This window comes from Cygnus olor, chromosome Z (genome assembly GCF_009769625.2).
Source record: "Cygnus olor isolate bCygOlo1 chromosome Z, bCygOlo1.pri.v2, whole genome shotgun sequence".
Lineage (NCBI taxonomy): Eukaryota > Metazoa > Chordata > Aves > Anseriformes > Anatidae > Cygnus > Cygnus olor.
In genome coordinates this window covers 44,576,105-44,593,459 of record NC_049198.1, presented here as the reverse complement: position 1 = coordinate 44,593,459, position 17,355 = coordinate 44,576,105, and the positions used below count along the sequence as shown (strand labels likewise).

The following is a 17,355-nucleotide window of genomic DNA, read 5'->3' as shown; positions in this document are numbered from 1 at the left end:
AAGGATAACACTTGCCCCTATGAAGCCAACAAACCCACAGTTCTCCCAGACCAAAGGGGGTACCCCACAAACTTCTTTTTATATGTAAAAGACAATGGAGAACAAAAATCACTCTCAGATAAAGATAAAGCTGCCCAGCTCCTTCAGAAAAAATAGACAAAATATTTAAGTTTGTCTATGATTAATGAGAAAAAGGTTTTAAAAAAATCTTTAGTAACTGTTGTTTAAATAGTGCCAAGATTCTTGTTCAATAACTGACATAAATTCAGGCATAAAGTTAAAAGAATGGAACCAGGTTCCATTCTTCTACCAATTGTCCACACTCATTTTCTCTTTGGATTTTTTCTTTATATCTTATAATCATATTTACAATTTCCAAATCTGAGTTTACAAAACCTTTGCTATAATGTGCTTTTCTTTAACATTCTCCACCTTACCATACATTTCTTTGTGTTGCTGGTGTGATATTTTACTTCATTTACAAACTAGATAGGGATGGGAAGAGAAATTTGCACAAGTTTTATATTTGCTTTACTCTCCGATCCCCTTGTGTTCTTTAGTAATCTTCTGCTGCCATGCTAAAGCTGGCAGCCTGCTGATAAATTACTCCATGAAGATTGACACTTGGAGGATAGCCAGTCTTTTGCCTTTAACAGCAAAACAATAACAAACTCCTTTGACTGGAGGATGGGAGGAGGTGGAGTATGAAAAGGAAATAAATAGCAAACCTACAACCAGTGCTGATTTTACTGCTTCTAATTAGAAGAGAATTTACCTGGCAGACGTGAGCCTGAATTAAAACTGTGACCAAAATATTCAGCTCTGAAAAGTTTAAATTCTGCTTCTATTCCTAGCCCTGTAATTTTATCTGTCACTGACCAAAACAAAACATTGGGTCCAAATTTCTCTCATCTTTGAGAATCATTGGATCTAGCTCCAAAACTGGGTTAGGCAGTTTTTAGGTTTTGGGGAGAAAATAATAATAATAATAATAATAAAAATCTCTAGAAGTGAAATAAGCCTGAGAGATTTTCTCTGTTCATTCAATGCAGTGATTCTATTCAATTTGTTGTGGCAAACAAATACCTCACTGTCACTAACTGCTGGAAATAAATGGAAATTCTCTGTTCTCAGCGAAAAGACAGAGCATGTCAGATGGTAAAAATAGAAAACAAATACAAATCTAGTAATTAATTTGCTAACATTTTGTGTGAAGAAATGATATGAAGAAGATCGTGATTTACTAGTAAAGAATTTTTCCATCACTCATTCATTCATTTGTTGTGCACATTTGATACTTAAGTTGTTTAAATCTGTTGGATCCAGATTCTCTGCTGAGGAAAATCATCACAGCCAAGTAGAGCCCTGTTCTGCATTTGAGTGAACATCATCACTACTCATTTGCAAATCACCACTAATATTGCAAATTCACAAAAGTTGTTTTTCCTGAACTTTTTCTGAAAATCATTTAAAATCGCTGATCCACTAGAGAATAAACATTCATTAGTTAGCAGCAGAAAGCAGATGCTCAGAAAGGAAAAAAGAGTTAAAGTAAATTCATTGAAAAATTCATATGAATATTCATAGTGTTATTTTCTACAGTTTTCATTCAGCTCTAATAGCCGTGCTGTTTCTCTGAAGAAATAATTTAATTCAGTAGATACAAGCTTACATGTACAAAGGATCTCAATTAAGTGTTTCATCAATTCTTCATCATTCTCTCCTAGGCAAGTAATTTGAATGCACAATTCAAGAGTCCAAAGTCCCTGAAGAGCTCTCTTTTACAGGGAGTTTGCTTGGATAACTCAGAGAAATAACAAATAGTTTCTGAAACATACCTTTGGAACTTCAACTTACTTGTGGCTCAGTATACTCTTCTCATGACGACAAGTCCCATGTCTTTTGTAAACACAAGAGGATTTAAGAGACTCGCTGTTGGGGGCAATACAAATGGGTTCTGCACATTTTTTAAAAAGAAAAAACTCTGACTTCTTTCACAGTGTCAGATTATGAGACTAGCCTGTTTGTTGCTGTAAGATCTTTTCTCTCCTTTATTTTTTGTTGTTGTTTATTTCAACAGCTAAGTATAAATATTAATTAATACTGTTCCCAGCTTGCAGAAATGCACCACACAGGGATGTAGACATTTGAGTCATAAATAGTTGGTTGGTATATAAAAGAGGAGACAAGGACCACTGTATCTTATGAATGTTGTCACACAACCTCTTCGTTGTGGAGTTCTGACAGACAAAGGTAAATCTATCTCACTGCTGCAATTATCAACCAAAATCCATAGCCAGAAGTTACCCATTCTAGAAAGGCATAACCAAAACAATGCCCAAGTTACTTTCAGATTCAGAGAGTCTCAGTGAGTACAATTTCTTCAGCTGTAATGGCTTGATATTGATACTGCTTACAGCATTGTTGTTCAGAAGATTTCCATTAAGACATTGCAACCAAACTCATAAACCCATAGTGACTTGAGACAACTGCAGGCTCAAATTATATGTCTCAAAAATTAACTTAAAAGTGAAGCATAACTAAAAAGAATTAATGTTCCACAAGGAATTATGGATCTGCATTTCCCTAGAATTCAAGTCCTAGTCTCTCTAGCTTGTATTCAGTGCCTATTTATTTAACCTAATATTCATTCTATGAGTTTTATCTTTCTCAGAGATGTTAAAATAATTACTTTATAACTAAAAGGAATAGTGAGTTTCCACTTAATTAAAATACATTAGCATTTCAATAACATTTGAAAAGTAGAAAATAGGTGGCATGGAGGTCCTTAAGGAAGGAATTCCTATTAGGAATTCAAAATGTGTGACCTACTTTGATTTCCTCTATTACTAAGGTTCTGCAAAGGAGACCCAAGATGATTTTCAAAAGAGCACTCTCCAGATGATTTTCAAAATACTTGCACAAGCTATTCCAGTATACAGTTGAACATTTTATAAGACCCATTTTTAAGCTTGCACTCAACAGTGCAGAGTCAGTGAGCCAGATTCCCTGCTATGCTCTACGGATCTGAAGCATGAGACAATAGCCTCTTTGTAACATGTCTACATTTTTACCGTCTAGACGACGTGTACTGATGAGTACCTGGTATAAGCTATAATTCTAATTGGCTGCAACATTTCAAATAGCTCAATTAGTTGATTTGTGTGCTCAGCTCATTTGTTGAAGTTTCTAATGGCAGACCCTACATGGAGACCTCTGGGAAGGATATGGTAAAGCTACTTACTTTCTTCTCGCAAAATCCCTGTGCTGGGGATTACTCCTCTGTGAGACTTAACTTCACAGCATTCAGAAAGAAAACTGGTAAAGCCTAGAAGCAAGCCCAGTTCTCAAAATTAAACCTGTAAGTCATACCAACAACCTACCCAGATTTATCTGTCTAATGTCTAGAGGATATATTACTGCTTCATTGATGAGAGGAGAGGAGAAATGTAATAGAAATACTTATCAGCTAAAAGCGAGAGAGAGAGAGGCAATTCAGCAGCTAGTTCCCAAAGGGGCACTTAGTGGGGCTGTGCTGTTCACTGCTGCCAAATGTAAGAGACCAGCCAATATGAACACAAGCTAGTTAAGTCCCTGCAACACTATACGAGCAAGCCCGGTTTTGACATCTAGTGTCTGAGTGCTTAATCTCCCAGACTTTCAACTCATAGATGTATTTATGTGCAAAATCAATAACAAAAACTGAAATACAATTGACACCACAGCTCCTGGCTACACAAAAAACAGGATTTTGGGATGAAACTGTGCCATGTCCATGGATATTTCTACACGCAAATTGTCAGCCAGTACAGCTTTGGTTGTATATTTTGGAAATGCATTTTCTTTAAGTGCAATTTCTTCTGAAGGACTCATAGAGGAAAAGAGTGTCATGTCTGATTCTTTATTTGTTTTGGAAGTAACAGCTGACACTTAAAAGAAAAAAAAAAAATATAGAGAAATGATATTATCTGAATAACCAACGTACATATTTGAGAAAATTACATTAAGGGGAAATATATTTCCTTCAGAACTTTGTGGATTTTCATATTTTTAAAATAATTTTCACCTGTTAGAGACTGCCAGTGCTCTTTGATTTTGAAAGACCAATGGTCTTCTATAAACAAAACAGTTTTGATTTTATCTTTGTCTGCAGACATCTGAATTATGTCAAAATATCTTGCTGAGAAAGCAAGATATTTTTAGCCAGGCTGGATCTGGACAACAATACACAATGGTTGTGTGATAAGGCCACATATGATATGAAGACAGAATGAAAGTTCATGATGGTTAAGATTGTACTGCTCAAGATGGCACGATGTATGTAACCATACACCAATATCCCTGAAATGTGATCTTTCAACATGTTATATTGAAATGAAATACCCTGAAAAACACAGTAAACTATATATGTTTCATTTTGCTTCTTAATGTAAAGTCATGTTTATGATAGCAAAACAAAATATTAACCGATTGGCAAAAGAGAAGAAAAAGTTTTAGTTATGCAGTTCTCTGCTTCGTGATGCAAAGTAAGTATCTGCAGGTGGTACAATATCAGTGTCCAAGGAGTGTCCTCTTTTGTTTTCCCCTTCAAATACACTTAAAAAGTTTAAAATACAAGACAGTGTGCATTATGAAACTACACAGCTTTAACATCATTGTCAATATCCAAGCTCCTTGAAAGCTAAGACATAGTGTCACTCCAGCAACCAATCCCACCAGATAAATAATTGGCATTATGTTCTCCTTTCTAGAGCTAGATGGGAACTATAAATTTTTTATTTTACAGAAATTTTGCTTACATTTTGTTTATTCAGAAAAGAATTAAAGTAAGAAAAGAACTAAAGCTGAAAACGGAAAGACTTTCATATTGAAGTTCAAGTCTGGGGTAAAGTTATGTTTCAGGTCAACCAAAATAATTGTTTACTAGATAAGATTTATTCACCTTATAGATTGGCTTTTTCATTTGCACTTTTCTTAATGAAAATTTCAAAAATCCATTTCAAAATGATAAACTACACAAAAATAAAAATCTAATTCTAATATTCTAATAAAAAAGCCTGTCTCCGTAATAAAGCAATGTGCATTTTAAGTACATTTCAGGCAAATCATTAACAACTCTAGGAAACTCCAGGCAAACTGTAGTCCCCCTTTTGCTGAATTTCAAACTAGCATTAACTCAGAGCTCATTTTTAAGCTTGTATTTCACTTAATATATAACCAGAAGCACAAAGTTCTTTTTTCAGCAAGACCATTGTGTATTGATGTTAATATTAGTTTAGATTTGAACAGAGCTTGGGAAAGAAAAAAAAAACTGTGTATATAAGTAGGGCCTTTAAAGTATTTAGCATATTTGAAAACTAAACCACTAGTTTAAAGTAAGACAGGAAATGCTTTTGTCACTTCTAACATAGGGAAAAAGCATCATTATCATATGTTTGGCAATGAAAAAAAATGTTTTGCAGCATTAGAAGATACAGTGCAAAGCTACCCAATCTCTTTAACAATAAAAACATATTTTCTATATTTACCATCCACTGTTGCCCAGAAAGCTGAAAAATAAACTTGTTTCTGTCCTTATTTGCTTCATCTGACAGTGCACACTTTTTCTGGAGCTGAGGGGTCTTTCCATATGTGTCCAAGATCTTCTCATCAGTGTCTACAAAGCCATTCTTAAGGTATTTTGATTGGGGAATGCCTTTCTTCCGACACTCCAGTATGAAGTTCCATTCCTGCTTTATCCTGAAATAGTGACGAAAAGCGTTTATGTGAATAAGCTGAAATCACAGAGCACAGAAGTCTTAAAGCTCAACCTTTGTTTGCACTAATAATTAACAAAATATAAACATGCACCTAATGTATTGGTGATTTAGAAAAACAAATGCATTCCTGGAGTCATGCTTAGATTTTTGAGACTGACATATGGATTTCAGATGAGCAGGATTTCATATAGTTTCTGCAATACAGTGACACTCAGGGAATAACAGAAAAACAGAGACTGAGCCTAAAGTCACAGAAAGCAGCATGAATGATGCCCTTTATTTCACAGGAAATGAGATAGGATAGAAAATACTTTCTCACAGAACAAGGAACATTGTACGTATATACAAAAAAAAAAAAAAAAAAAGACCTGGTGATATATATGCAAAATTTTTCAGTTAGAAAAAAGAAGTCATTTTAACAAGTAAAGTGTTAGATATATTCCCTTTTTCCTGCCCTTTCTTGTTCAAGTATAATGATCTATTTCCATTTTTAAACATTATCTTCCAACACCATCTTCAAAGGTGAAAGTAAAGGTCAAAGTTATCACATGCAAACTAATTTCAGTTTAAATTTCCATATAACTTTAGGCTCACCTCCAGGGCAAAGTATTACCTATATAACTTCAGGTGCAAATTCAATTTGATATAATTAAGCAGTGCTAAAAGCACATGCTTTAATTTAAGAGAGATTTATTTCAGCTTAGTCAATTAAGGAACAGGTTGATTAACGGAAGCAAGGCTTCCTTATACCAAAATAAGACTCTGCACAGTCTTGTTTCATAAATCTGTTCTCATATTTGGAATGATAGATTTTTTTGTTGTACGTAAGTTTCAATTATGTGATCCCCACCCTCTGGCAAAAATTTTAACCTAAAGACATGGAGAAAACTGACAGGTGCAGAAGGGAACAATGCTGAGGATAACATGCCCTCTAGGGAAACAAACCCATGAATGGCATATCCTAAAAGGAGAAGCAGAAGCAAGTTTGTAAAGTTTAAGCAGGAATTAATAACAATTGTAAACATATTCCTAGCTAAGCATTGGATTTGCTCTAAAATTATAAATTTTAAAATAATGCCACATTAATGAGCAAGAATATGTGGTTTTAAATCATGTACAATAAATCAGTTACAAACATAAATACAAGAAACATCTTCAAAACATGGTGCATGTAAGCAATTTTCAGACACTCATAGAAAGATAGATAAAAAATGAAGAGCAGAGTATATGTATGGGAATAGGATACTGTACATTAAAAATCATATTTAACTCATTGCTATAAAAATGAATATACAGGGATCAGAAATGCATGTTTAAACAGAAAGGGTGTTACTCAGGCACTAGTGAAGTACCTAGCACGAATGGGTGTTTTTACTGAAACATTAGGGAATATTGGAGAAACCTGAAAGCAGAGAGCACAGCAACAGTAGGACACTTCAGCTACCATAAACACATACCACACTAACACAATGTGGACAATATACAGTTTTGCAAATCACACATGACTTTATCACAGCAGCTTGTCTGAGAGACCATAAGAAGACTAGATTTAGTTTAAAGCAACATCATACCATATACAGGTCATCAGAGAACTACAGAAGACCCCTGTTATAATAATCACCACAATGTATTCCCATGGGAGAGAGAGAGGAAGGGAGGGAGGAAGGGAGGGAAGGGGAGAGCAGAGGGGAGAGGGAGGGAGAAGGGAGAGGGAGGGGGAGGGGAGCGGAGAGGAAAAAGCGCAGCTGACTGGGTAAAGTGCTGGCAGATTGCATGAAGACAGCACAATTTCAAGAGTAAGTACATTCTAATGAAGGGATCACGTCCTCCTCTCACTTCCAAAAATGGGGAAAAAAAAGAAAAAAAAAAAAAGAAATAACATTTATGTTCACATGAAGGAATGAGAAGGCAGTATAACTCTGACAAGTTACAAGTAAAACCATAAAAAGGTAAATGAAGTGACTTACTGCAGGTATACAGATGAATGGGAAAAGGATTTTTAGCACATCAGAAGCAAGAAGCCTCTCATAAAGATGCTGGGAACAATAACTTATCAAGGTATGAAAAGAGCAGTAAAGAAATACTTAAAGAAGTTATTAAGAGAGCAGGAGTTATTAAGGAAGCTGCAGAAAAGTTAAACTTACCCTTTGCTTCAGTGTTCTTTGGAGAGATTAGTATGCTCTTTAGAAGTAAACATTTTGAGAACTTACTGACATTTAAAGTGCCAATAGAGGAGGCTTGAGAATAAAAGAAAAAAATATCTGAAGTAAATCTCCCAGCTTCTGTCAGTGCCTAATTGTGAACTGCTTTATATCACAGCAAGCTGTGATATGTAAATGAGTAAGGAAGAACAAAAAAAAAAAAAAAAGGGGGCAATCAGAAATGTGTTTACCACCACATTTCAGTCTAGGGAGTCCCTAGAGGAGTACTGAAGAAGTCACCATAGTCAAGGAAGAGTCCTCAACCAAACCACAGCATCTCAAAATCTTTTCCTAAGATACTTGAAATAGCAAAGACAAGAAAATGGGTTAGAGGAGACACATCTGCCTAGCCCTTTTTGTGGTCCTCCAAGACACTGCCTCTGTTACCTCTAGTTACAGAGGGACAGACTCCCAAGTATCCAGTTGCACTAGACAGCAGTACCATAGGGTATTCCCTCCAGCTGCAGCCTGGAAGCACTCAGATGACATCTGAGCTTTCAGATGCTTTTACACATTAACAAATTCAATTTTTAGTGTTTATCTTGCCTGTTTCAATCTGTCCTTTGAACCTCAGAGACCACTGGTGCAGTAGGGGGCAGAAAATGCAATAGCAAGAGAAAACAGGAAAAGCTAGAAAACAACATTTTCATATACTATATGAAAAATAAACAGGCCCAAAACACCTACTCACTGTTTTCCAAAACTTGTCTACCAGTGAGCATAGCTAATTAACTATAAAAGCTCTCATTATTGTGCAAGGTGCGTGGGAAGTGAAGTGGGAAGTAAAAAAGAAAATAGTGAATTGAATCCCTGAGGAAGAGAACAAACAAACAAACAAACAAAAATGATCTGAACCATTACAGGGGAGAAATTGAACTGAAAACTCTGGCACTCTTTTTTTCTAAAATATTCTAAATAATCCTAGCTTTTCATACCACTGGTCTTTCTCACATTCCCACCAGTCCCCCACATACAGCTTTTCTGTGCCTCTGCAAAGCTTAATTCTGCAGTACTGCCCTCTCATTTCCATGGAATTCCTTCATTTTCTATCAAGGAATTAAACATTTTATTTCAGTGTATAATTCAATACACTGAAAAAGCTTAATCCCATGATGCTTTTTTTAATATTTATTGATCTTCACTCATGCAAGAAATGACTGACATGTTCCTCAAGGTATAAATTCTAAGAATGTTAGAAAACTTAACAAACAGAAAGAAGAGGTCAAAAAGCCTAACTCTAGAGAAAAAAAAAGTAAGGCACTGAGCTGCTGTACAACAGCTCAGTGCTGGCTGTGTCAAGTAGACATCAGGAATACAAGAGCAGAGGGCTTAGATCTGAGATTTTACTCTCTTACAGCAGAGAATATAGAAAAAGGGAAAAAGGCAACTGCATTAAAGATGAAAGAATAAACTGTCCTCTGACACTTTATTGATAACACATACAAAACATAAAATTCAGGAGGCCATTATCAAAGCAGTTAATCGAATCAGCTAATCAAATCAGTTGGTGAAATATTGACTTCAGAAGAAAGTCATTAAGAATCAAAACTGGTGAGGAATTCAACATGGATATCCCAGACTGAGGTGGAAATCCTATGTCAAATTTCTTTGTCACGTACCATTCTTACATCAAGTTATGTCAATGTGCAATTTTAAGCTTTTAAAGAATGTTTTCTCATGGTTACCAGGCTAAGTACTATGTACAAGCACATTTTGAGCAGATGGAAAGTGAATTAATAACGGAGCAACTAACATGCATAATTTTGTACAGTACGTATTAGAATGAAAACATGATATACACCAAGGGCAGAGGGTCTAATTATTTACAATCCCTGCTCGGACCCTTGGGGTATATACTAACCAAATGAATCAATCAGGCCTTTTTGGCCCGGAGGTGTAACTTCTGTCAAGCCAATATGTATAATTTAGCAGAGATTACAGAGCCGTAAATTGCATATCATATTGTATCATAGAATAGCTCAGGTTGGAAGAGACCTTAAAGATCATCTAGTCCCAACCCCCCCTGCCATGGGCAGGGATGCCACCCACTAGACCAAGTTGTACAGGGTTTCATCCAACAAGTTCTTGAACACCTCCAAGGATGGGGCATACACAGCCTCTCTGGGCAACCTGTTCCAGAGCCTCACCACCCTCTCTGCATGCTACAGCTGAAGTCATACCAAAGGATAAAGAATCATAGAATCATAAAATCATTAAGGTTGGAAAAAAACTCCAAGATCATCTGCACCAACTGTCACCCTACGACCAATATTTCCCGCTAAACCATATCCCTAATTACCACATCCAACCCTTCCTTAAACACCCCCAGGTACTGTGACTCCACCACCTCCCTGGGCAACCCGTTTCAATGCCTGACTACTCTGTCTGAGAAGAAATGTCTCCTAATTTCCAACCTGAACCTCCCCTGGAGCAATTTGAGGCCATTCCCTCTAGTCCTTTCTTTAGTTATCTGTGAGAAGAGGCTGACCCCCAGCTCCTCACACTTTCCTTTCAAGTAGTTGTAGAGAGCAATAAGGTCTCTCTCCCCTGAGCCTCCTCTTCTCCAGACTAAACAACCCCAGGTCCCTCAGCTGTTCCTCACAGGACTTGTGTTCCATATGATTCAATCACATCGTTATCAATCAGCACTGTCTAGTAGTCAAAGCATAGAGCTAATGATACTCCTTAAAGGATCTTTGTGAAAATAAAGACTATTTTAAGTCTTTCTTTCCTCATGCTTCTCAGATAAAGTAAGATTACCACTGTGTTTTTGATATCTGAAGGTTATTGTGTGAGTCTTGAGGAAAGACAGAAAATACATCTAAAAAAGTGTGGCAAACAGAATATATCCACACATACAAAATCAGCCTTTAAATATTCTAATATTTTTCTAGAGAAATTAAATTTCTGGTTTTGGTACTTTAAGGGCTCCTGACAGTCCAAAATCATATTTCCATATATGACAAACAAATGAGTTAGCTACACAATCACAGCTCTCCTGAAGTTTACATTCTTTTATTAATAGTCTGTAAGAAATATTTTCATCTTCCTACAGAGCTTGATTGTACACTTGTAGTCAGATTAAAGAAACAACTATTTTCATTATTCAGAGAGTGGATGTTCGTCAGGTCAAGCCTAATTTAGGTGGGAATACAAACACAAAAAAATATTTTTTCTAGACTTAGGAACCAGATGAGATCTAAGGATCCAACTCAGCTAATTACTCCCATATTTCAACATTAATCATCAAAATAGTTCAACTAATTTTAATCAGGCTGATTACAAGCTATTTACATGTGTCTAAAAGGTATATGTTACATACTTTTATATTTATAACACAAAAGCACATCTGTAGGACTTCACTATAGCATACTGTAGATAGTACAGAAGAGTTATTTCTGGAAAGCCATTAAAGTCTTACTACAGCTTAACCACTGATTTTCAGTAAGCTTTCAAGACAATGCACTGTAGATATTAAGCAGAATCAGCAGGGAAATGGAATATTTAAGTATTTCCATTTTGGTGAAGTTTTCTTCAGCAAATTCTTTCCCAGATGTTACCTCACTACACCTAGAGCAAAGAAATTTTACAGCACATAATTGAGATTTCTTATGATAGAAATTTCCTTTTGAGGATATGGGAGTTCCTTGCTTGCCATTTTAGATTCTCCATCAAAATCACAAACCTAATTAACCTGACTGCAAAGAATTACTGTTGAACAAATTTGATGATTGCACCCTTCAAAGGAGTGACCAGCTTGGAAAACAAAAAGCTTACATTAGTATGGATTTGAGTCATCCCAGTAACTGGAGAGTAATTGGATTTATTTGGATGGTTCTTCCTTCTGGAATTGCCTGCTGCTCAATATCTGTATAGGAGATCTTGATGAAAAAGCTAAGCATCTTAAGTGAAGAAATGAAGTTTCACTAGAAGACAGTATTTCCTCTAAATCAGGATGAAAGCTGTCACCAGAACACTACATGGTGACACTGGTTTAGTACTCCTGAGTGATGTTTACATCAGAATTACTAGCCATGCAGTATTAGTAGACAATCCTATGGAATTTGTATAAGAGCAGCACAGTTAAACTGGAGCTCAGCCCAGACTAATATTACTGACAGATGAGTAACATTTCCCTCAGTTTCAAGTGGACTAATTTAATTTCAGTCCTTCTGTCAGGCTCTTCAGTAGGTTGTCAAGTATCACGGCTGAGCAGCAACTTTTATCTTTCAACCCACTTGCGTGCACTATATTAAATGTGATGTATACAAGTGTATAAGAGCAAAGGCAAATAATAAAAGTGGTTATTAGTGTTCCAGAACTGCTCCCAGATTGTTACTCATAATTTGTGTTTGGGACTAAGCAATCCCAGATTGAGTTTTAGTCTTGTTTAGAAAAATTTCTGAATTGAGTATTGAGAAGGAGAATAAAAATAAACATCACAAATAAAATCTTAGGTCAGGCACAAATAGAGTTAAAACACCAAAATCTGGCAGAGTGACACCTATTTTGTTAAACAAAAGTATAAACCATCAGGAAAAAAAGTCACTATCTGCTTGCAAAGTGAAAGTTTGCTTTTGACTTCTTACATTCAAGTACATAGCTCAAAAAAAAGTAATATAAGCATTTCTGGCTAGTCAGAGCTTGAGAAGAAATTTTTAGAGGAGAGACACAGTGAACTATTATCATTTCTTTATATATTATTGATGAATGGAGGAATCTATGCCATTTCACAATGAAGATTTAAATAGATAATCTGGGCAAAGAGCTCTATCATATCCACGCTTGAATGCTTAATTCCTCAGCCTTCAATTTTTAACTTACCTCCTTTTCATACAGAAGACAAACATGTTGCAATCCTTCCAAAAATATCATAGAATCATAGAATCATTTAGGTTGGAAAAGACCACCTAGTCCAAACTTTAACCTAACACTGCCAAGTCCACCATTAAACCATGTCAGTAAATTCTGCATCCACACATTATTTGAAGACCTCCCGGGATGGTTACTCAACTACTTCCCTATGCAGCATATTCCAATGTCTCATAACCCTTTCAGTGAATAAATTTTCCCTAATATCCAACCTAAACCACCCCTGGCACAATTTAAGGCAATTTCCTCTTGTCTTATCACTTAGTGCTTAGGAGAAGAGACCAATACCCACTTCACTATAATCTCCTTTAAGGTAATTGTGTGATAAGGTTTCCCCTGAGCCTCCTTTTTTCTAGGCTAAACAACCCCAGCTCCCTCAGCTGCTCCTCATAAGACTTGTTCTCTAGACCCTTCACCAGCTTTGTTGCCCTTCTTTGGACACACTCCAGCACCTCAATCTCCTTCTTGCAGTGAGGGGCCCAAAACTGAACATAGTATTCAAAGTGCAGCCTCACAACAACTGAGTACATAGGGATAATCCCTTCCCTAGTCCTGTTGGCCACACTACTTCTGATACAAGCCAGGATGCTCTTGGCCTTCTTGGCCATCTGAGCCACACTGCTGGCTTATATTCAGCAAGCTATTGACCGATATCCGCAGGCACCTTTCCACTGGGCAGCTTTCCAGAGACTCTTTCCCAAACCTGTAGTGTTGGATGGGGTTGTTGTGCACGAAGTGCAGTACCTGGCACTTAACCTTGTTGAACCTAATACAATTGGCCTCAGACCATCAATTCAGCCTATCCAGATCCCTCTGTAGAGCCCTCCTACCCTCAAACAGATCAACACTTGCAACTAACTTGGTGTTGTCTGAAAATTTATTGAAAGTGCACTCGATCCCCTTCTACAGATCATTGACAGAAATATTGAAGAGAACTGGCCCCAGTACTGAGCACTGAGGGACACCACTAGGGACTGGCCTCCAGCTGGATTTAACTCCACTCACCATGACTCTGTGGGCCTGGCCACCCAGCCAGGTTTTAACCCAATGAAGCGTACATCCATCCAAGCTATGAGCAGCCAATTTCTCCAGGAGAATGCTGGAGGAAACAGTGTCAAAAGCCTTACTGAAGTCTAGGTAGACCACATCCACAGAATTTTCATCATCCACTGAATGTGTCACCTTGTCATAGAAGGAGATCATGTTTGTCAAGCAGGACCTGCCTTTCATAAACACATGCTGACTGGCCTTGACCATCTGGTTGCCCTGTAGATGCTGTGTGATGGCATTCAAAATAATCTGCTCCACGAGCTTCCCCAGCACCGAGATCAATCTGACAGGCCTGTAGCTTCCTGGATCCCGCTTCCAGCCCTTCTTGTAGATTGGCATCACATTTGCTAGCTGTCAGTCAACTGGGACCTCCCCTGATGCCAACACACGCAGCATGGGAAACAAGCAGAAGTTGGAAACCATGGTGCAATTTGACAAATATGACCTGATCGCTGTCATGGAAATGTGGTGGGATAGATCACATAACTGGAACACCGGAATAGAGGGCTATAAGCTCTTCAGAAGAGATAGATAGGGAAGGAGGGGAGGCGGTGTTGCCCTCTCTGTTATGGAAAGGATTGATTGCCAAGAGATGCTTGTGGGTGAAAGTTAAGGACCACACCAATAAAGGACGGCTTGTGGTTGGAGTCAACTATAGGCCACCTGATCAAGGGGAGGCTGTGGCTGAGGCATTCTTTCTTCAACTACAAGAAGAATCATGCTTGCGTGCTCTCATCATGATGGAGGACTTCTACCACCCAGATGTCTACTGGGAAAACTACACAGCAAAATGTAAGCAATCCAAGAGATTCCTGGAGTGCAATGAGGATAAGTTCCTGATCCAGGTATTAGGCAAACCAACCAGAGGAGAAGTATTACTGGACCTGGTGCTCACCAGTGTGGATGAGCTCATTAAAGAGGTCAAGAATGTAGGCAGTCTGGGCTGCAGTGACCATGCCCTGGTTGAGTTTGTGATCTTGAGGAATATTGGCCTGACAAAGAGCACAGTCAGGACCCTGAACTTCCTAAAAGTGAACTTCAAGCTTTTTAAAGACCTAGTGAGTGAGATCCCCTGGAACACTGTCCTTAGGCACAAAGGAGCTGAACAGAGCTGGCTACTCCTTAAGGGTGTTTTTCTCAGGGCACAGGAACTCGATGTACCCCTGTGTAGGAAAGCAAGCATGGAGCACAGAAAACTGGGATGGTCGTGCAAGTTCTGCTGGTCAAACTGAGGTGCAAGAAGGATACACACAGGCAGTGGAAGCAGGGATATGTGGCCTGGGACACATGAGCCAGAGATGCTGTCTGCATGTGCAGGGATGGGATCAGGAAAGCCAAGGCAGAGGTGGTACTGAGCTTGGTAAGGGGTGCAAAGAATAACAGGAAGGGATTCTGTAGGTACATTGCTCAGAAAAGAAAGGCCAAAGAGATTGTTCCCCCGATGGATGACATGAGAGAACTCGTAACAACAGACATAGAGGAGGCTGAGGTACTCAACAACTTCTTTGCCTCAGTCTTCACTGCCAGTCTCAGGTTTCCCACGTCTCTCGTTTCCCTGAAACCACAGATGAGGACTGGGGGAGCAAAGTCCCTCCCACTGTAAGTGAAGAGCAGGTTCAAGACCACCTGATGAAACCAAATAGGTACAAGTCTATGGGGCCTGATGACATGCATCCCAGGGTCCTGAAGGAATTGGCTGATGTAGTCGACAAGCCTCTCTCCATCATGTTTGAAAAGTCCTGGCAGTCAGGTGAAATCCCTGGTGACTGGAAAAAGGGAAACGTCACTCCCATTTTTAGAAGGGTAGAAAGGAGGACCCAGTGAACTACAGACCAGTGAGCCTCACCTCTGTGCCTGTCAAGATCATGGAACAGATCCTCCTGGAAGCAATGTCAAGGTACAGGTAAGACAAAGAGGTGATCTGAGACAGATAGCATGGCTTCACCAAGGGCAAATCATGCCTGACCAATATAGTGGCCTTCTGTGATGGAGTGACTGCATCAGTTGACAAAGGACAACCAACGATGTCATCTACCTGGACATTTGTAAGGCCTATGACATGGTCCCACATGACATCCTAATGTTTAAATTGGAAAGATATGGATTTGATGGGTGTACCATTCAGTGCATAAAGGATTGGCTTGAAGGTCGCGCTCAGGGAGTGGTGGTCAATAGCTCTATATCCATGTGGAGGCTGGTGACAAGTGGTGTCCCTCAGAGGTCTGTCCTGGGACCAGTACTGTATAATATTTTTATCAGCAACATAGACAGTGGGATTGAGTGCACCCTCAGCAAGTGTGCAGATGACACTAGGCTGAGTGGTACAGTTGATACCAAAGAAGGAAGAGATGCCGTTCAAAGGGACTTGGACAGGCCAGAGAAGTGGGCCTACATTAACCTAATGAGGTTCAACAAGTCTAACTAAGTGCAAAGTGCTGCCCCTGGGTCAGGGCAATCCCAGACAGGAGTACAGACTGGGAGAAAAATTTATTGAGAGTAGCCCTGCAGAGAAAGACTTGGGAGTTCTGGTGGATGAAAGGCTTGACATGAGCCAGCAGCGTGTGCTTGCCTGGGCTGCATCAACAGAGGAGTGGCCAGCAGGTTAAGGTAGGTGATTGACCTCCTCTACTCTGCCCTTGTAAGGCCCCACCTGGAGAAGTGCATCCAGGTTCTTGGATCCCCAGCACAAGAAGGATGTTGATCTGTAGAATGGTTCCAGAGGAGGGCCACAAAGTTAATCAGAGGAGAGGGCTGGAGCACCTCCCCTGTGTAGAAATTTTGAGAGAGCTGGGGATGTTCAGCCTGGAGAAGGCTCTGGTGTGACCTTATTGCAGCTTTACGATACTTACAGGGGTCTTATACATAAGATGGAGAGCAACTTTTGCTGAGGCGGACAATGACTGGACAAACAGAAATGAGGGGAGATTTAGATTAGAGGTTAGGAGGAAATTCTTCACTGGGTGGTGAGGCACAGCAACAGGTTGCTCAGAGAAACTGTGGATGCCCCATCCCTGGAAGTGTTCAAGACCAGGTTGGACGAGACCCTGTGCAACCTGATCTACTGGGTGGTATCCCTGCCCGTGTCAGGGGGATTGGAACTAGATGTTCTTTAAAGTTCCCTACAACCAAGCCATTCTGTGATTCTGTGATTGTTCACCATTGCCAGAATCTAGACAATGCAATGCAAAACAGTGATTTAACACAAATTTCCTTTCATAATATGGACATCCATAAACAAATAATCACAGAACAGTGCACTTTTTTTGTACATTTTGTGTTCTATAACCTATGGATTTAGAGTGGCCATACCTAATGAGATAAAGAACATAAGTAAAATGAAATTACTTTTCCACAGCAATGTACTGTTTGTCTCTTTTTTTTTCATACTCAGTTGCTGGTTTATATGTGCACCCCAAAAACAGAGGTCCCTTAAACTATTTAATGGTATTTCTACAGTCCAACAAAGCCAAAGG

General features: G+C 38.7%; 1 protein-coding gene across 1 annotated transcript in view; it reads right to left on the bottom strand.

Moving 5' to 3' along the window:
- LRRC2 (leucine rich repeat containing 2) overlaps positions 1–17,355 on the bottom strand; it is a 103,379-nt gene that overhangs the window by 43,018 nt on the left and 43,006 nt on the right. The window contains exon 3 of the mRNA XM_040541192.1: positions 5,529–5,739. Coding sequence (XP_040397126.1) covers positions 5,529–5,739 — 211 coding nt within the window. The remainder of the gene's footprint in view (positions 1–5,528; positions 5,740–17,355) is intronic.